Here is a 4,921-nt window from a genome sequence, read left to right as displayed (position 1 = left end):
TCTACTTCCCAATAACCTAACCTAGAATCCTAACCCTAACGCATATCACAATAGTGACCAGGGTACGTTCCGGTATACCGGACCGTACCCAAGGTACGTTCCGGCAGTACCCTGGGGGACATAGACCCTATGAGCAGCTCAGTAACAGTAGCAGTATAGCAGTAAGGCCGCCGCACCGCCGCCACACCAGCGATTTTTACAAACGATGAAGCGATGAAAGCGATGAAAGCGATGAAGCGATGTAGGTTACGCGTTCATTTTGTAGCGATTTTATTTTTCTCGGGTGATCGTTCCAAATCAAACATGTTTGATTTTGAACCGATGAGCCGATGAGCCGATTTTAAGGCCGCGCACACCTACATCGCCTCATCCGCTTCATCGCGTTCATCGTCTCATTCGTTTGTAAGAATCAGGCTGTTGCTGTGCGGCGGCCTGTACGCAGTGAGCAGCGAGCCAACACAGTAGCGGCTCCATAGCGGTCTATTCGTCCCCCAGGTACATGCCACGGAACGTACCCTGCGTAAACTATTGATATGGTTCAGGGTATAGGGTTAGGTTAGGGAGTAGGCGTAGGCGACTCTAGACTCGTAGGGTGGAAGGTTTAGCGCGAGGTACGATCCGGCCGCAATTAGATGAGTACAGGGTACGTTCGGCAGTTACCCTTGGGAGACATAGCCCCTCCTCGCAGCCGCAGTCTAGTAGCAGTAGCGAGAAAACAGTAGCCATGTAGTAGGGCCATAGCAGACAGCATGAGTAGCAGTATAGCGGCAGTCAATAGTTTTTGATGACCATTGACTCCTATATGCCGACCAAGCAGTTTCACTACCATCAAGAGACTGTTGCGAAACGACACACCCATGATATCAGGCGAGTTAACAAAGACAAAAAATTTTGTCTTTATTAATCGTTGATGATATTGGTCGTTATAAGTCAAGTATTGTGTCAATCTAAACAATAAGTTACGAAAACAATGATGATTACTAATTGCTGATACTCTATTTAGCACCATAACCCTCATACAATAACATACTGGCCTCAAATATTCATTACTACGATTAGTAAAACACTGTACGATGATCGCAGTGAAACAGACAATCATTTTCACTGTGACCTCTGACTTGGCAACAACACAACCGGGCCTGTGTATAATTGTCTTAGAACCGGCGCTACGAAGTTGAATTTGCGTCTGGTTTCTCTGCACGTGCCACCGCACTGTAATTCTGGCGCAGGCTGTTGGGTCCGCGAAGCCGCCTTTGTACAACGAACGAAAATCGTGCGCGCTACGAGGATTTCCACATGATCGTCGATAGCTGACCAGCTTATTTGCTTCGCAGTTTAGAATATACTTGTGCCCGAAATATAGTTTCCACCGTTCGCTGGCGATGCGTGCGGGCGGGTGCGTGCTGACGTACACGCGCGTACGCTTTTGCGCTTGTGTGTGTCGTCATGTGTGTGGTGTGTGGTGATGTGCGCCGTCGCGTGCGTGCGTGGCGTGCGTTGCGTGCGTCGTGTCGTGTTGTGTGTGAGGGAGAGAGGAGAGCGGTGGCAACTGAGTGCGGCATGGCGTGCGCTGCTCGTGAATGCTCTGTGCGTGATGTGTGTGTGTGTGTTGTGCAAAGAAGAGAGAGCAAGAAGAAGCGATTCGCGCACTGCGTGGGTGCGTGTTGCCGTGCGTGGCGTGCGTGTCTGTCGTGTGTGGCTGTGATGGCAACAACCGAATTGACTTTTTTGCATAGAAAAAGGTATAAAAAGTGAAATGTTTGAATCGCACTATTAACGCTCGATGCAACTATTTGGCGCACGCGACGACTGACGTCAGAGGAGTTTATTGTTCGCACGGGGCGCATGGCGTAGCCCAAACCGGATCATGCGCTGTCGTGGTGTGTGTGTGTTGGTTGCGTGCTGTGAGTGTCTTTTTGGTGGGTCTAAAGGGGGGGTCTGGGGGCCCTTCCCCAGAAATTTTTCAAAATTAGACCCCCTCAGATGCGTTTTCTGTGTGAGCAAGAGGGGGTCCGGACTCCCTGGACCCCCCCTGTACACGCCCCTGCTCGGGTGCGAAGCGTCCAGGCGAGGGAGCCAAGCGACCGAACGAGGGGAGGGTGTGGGAGGGGCGTGTTCACTGTTCACCCTCCCGCACGCTGGAGATTTTGCAATTATTACACAAAAATGGAGCAAACTGAGGTGAAATTCTTGCAAATTTTCAAAAAAAAAAATTTTGGGCTTGGGGGCTCGGGGGGGGGGGAGTACGTTCGAACCCCCCGAACCCCCCCTGGCTACGGGCCTGTCAGATGAGCTAAAAATAGTATAGCTACTATTGTAATTAATAATTACCTACCAAGTGCATCAGATCTGCGCTAAAGCCCCTGAACGCCGCTAAAAAATATTCAACTTACGTTCAACGCTGCCGGTGTTAAAATGCACCTACCGCCCTGCGCTGGGATTTTCGGGTTTTTACCGCGTTTTCACTTTTTTATTTACCACATTTCCTTTCCAGGAAAGCTAACCAAACTGACACATTCACTCTGCATGAGTGTTATCTCACACGTCCAAATAGTATGAAAATCGTTCCCCTTCATAATAATGTATCAGGGAAAAACATACAAGCATTTTCGTCTCAAATTCCACTGCACCGGTGGATTTTCACGAGTTTGTTATGATATCATTCGACAGTACTATACCGGTATACTAATTTTTCCAGTAATAAATGTGACAACTCTTACATGTGTGGGATATGAACCTTGTTTTGTTTTTCTACATGCAAAAATACATCAACATTTTATACACTACACAGTTATATACCGTTAGGAAAACGGTAAACAAACCTTGTTTCGATCTACGCCTTCTAGTTTACCTTCTAGTTAAATTACGAATTTACCTCGGGCTCGAGTCTCATTAAAACTCATAACTTTACGTTCGAATCAACGGTAGAGCATTGTATTCTTTAGTTCATATAAGACTGGGGTAATATAGACTGTCCCTGTTTAATTTATAGGTAGGTATAGTGCCTGCCATCTGTTGGAAATCAGAGTAACAAAAACCAATAATCTATATCCACGAGCTGACTCGTGGATCCGCGGGGATGCGTTTTGATTGTTCCCACGAGCTGACTCGTGGATCCGCGGGGATGCGTTTTGATTGTTCCCACGAGCTGACTCGTGGATCCGCAGGGAACGTGTTAAAAACAATACTTGCACGTTCTCCTAGCCTTCTTTTGAGGAGTATTTCAATAGGGGTAGATTTATACGCGGCGCTGTCTCGTTTGTCTTCAAATTTTAAATCCGGCGTTCCTCAATTCACTCGGTCTTGGTGTTATCACAAAAGATTTGCTTTATTTATGGGGCACAACAAAGTTATAAACGAAATATAATATTGTTAAGGTAATTATCCCATACGATAATTCAGTAAATTACGAAATAGAGACCGTTATAGACCCGAGTCCGAAAATTTACGGAATTTAACGATCCAGGGTTACAGAGTGCTTTGAATTTCTATTAGGTTAATATTAAATATTTATTGGTAAGTATTGCAGAAATATGGTCTACATGGGCGGGTCAAACATCATATTTTATGCCTCGCAAAAGTATTCCACATAATGCCGAGTTATTTTTCCGATGTGTTCGCATGGATTGTCAATCACTCACACTACTCACCATGCATAGATTAAAGGCATCAAAAATTTACGTTTTTAAACGTATAATTGCTCATTTGTTTAAAACCACATTGTACTGCCTGACATAACTGACCGGTAGCGAGTTGGCTGTATTCGTAAATTATGCCGTGACGTCGACGTCACCTCTCCCTATATGTTTCCACACATGCGCATAACATACACACACGCATATACACGCGCACATACGCGCATACACGCAAGCACACACATGTAGGCCCACGTACCCACACACACGCACGCATAAACGCATATGCATGCATGCACACACACGCACATACTCGCAAGCGCACACACGTACCCACACGCACGCACGTTCGCACACACACATACACGCACGCACGCACGCACACACACGCACGCACGCACGCACGCACGCACGCACGCACGCACACACACACACAGCACACAACACCACAACGCAGCACACGGACACGCGCTTCATTGTCCCCCGTCTCTTGCTAGGTTTCCGCCTTCTCTCTCTAGCTCTCGCTTTCCTCTCTACCGTCAACCTCCTAGCTCTGTTAATGTAGGTTACAAGTAATAGCAGTAACGTTAACTAAAATTGCAACGTTAGATAGCCTGAAAGCACGTGGTTTTGGCATAAGGTTCATTTGAGTGATATACGATAGGTCATATTACGTTCGCGGAATTATTGTATTGCACCGTGATAATGGACATTGTAATCCTTGCCATACTGAATGTACTCGTTTTTTCTGATAGGCAAATTAAATTCATGTTATAAACGTCAATGAAGAACTAACATACAATAAACCCTATGGTAGTGAGGATGTACAGACAGAGCCGCGGTACAGCTCCGCTGCCGCAAGTCGATATTCGTATGAAAAGAGCAAATGGAATAGTAGCTTTCAATGGCGAACAGTGATAAAAGCACGTTGCACAATGAGCATCCAAACGTATACATTCTAGACATACAGTGCGCATTAGAACTCGCACCTACATCTTCAATTAACCATCGTCAGCTACAATTTGGGGCGGCTATAATGTAATTTCTAATACATGGTAGCGGTGATTGTTTCGCCGCTCGCAAAGAGAGTAGATTTCCGCACTTCCTCTCTCTCTCTCTCCTGCTCTCTCTGCTCTCTCTCTTCTCTCTCTCTCTTCTCTCTCTCTTCCTCTCTCTACTTCTCTCTTCTCTCTCTCATCTTCTCTCTCTCTCTCTCTCTCTCTCATCTCTCTCTCGATCTCTCTCTCTTCTCGGTCCTCTCTCGGTTCTGTTCTCTCTTCTCTCAT

General features: G+C 46.4%; 1 protein-coding gene across 5 annotated transcripts in view; it reads right to left on the bottom strand.

The window, feature by feature from the left end:
* The window catches only part of LOC106821497 (sodium bicarbonate cotransporter 3-like), a 66,152-nt gene that overhangs the window by 43,347 nt on the left and 17,884 nt on the right, over nt 1-4,921 (bottom strand). Inside the window, exon 1 of one of the 5 annotated variants that reach the window (XM_014826338.1) lies at nt 2,876-2,959. The exons of 3 other annotated variants lie outside the window; for them this stretch is intronic. In XM_014826338.1, the coding sequence (XP_014681824.1) occupies nt 2,876-2,903 (28 nt within the window). In that variant the 5' untranslated portion in view covers nt 2,904-2,959. Of the gene's footprint in view, nt 1-2,822; nt 2,960-4,921 lie in introns of those variants that run through there. One more of the 5 variants, XM_014826340.1, reaches the window with a different exon arrangement.

Source organism: Priapulus caudatus, unplaced genomic scaffold (genome assembly GCF_000485595.1).
Source record: "Priapulus caudatus unplaced genomic scaffold, Priapulus_caudatus-5.0.1 Scaffold75, whole genome shotgun sequence".
Classification (NCBI taxonomy): Eukaryota; Metazoa; Priapulida; class Priapulimorpha; order Priapulimorphida; family Priapulidae; genus Priapulus; species Priapulus caudatus.
The sequence above is the reverse complement of the archived record's forward strand: the minus strand, read 5'-3'. Positions and strand labels throughout refer to the sequence as shown.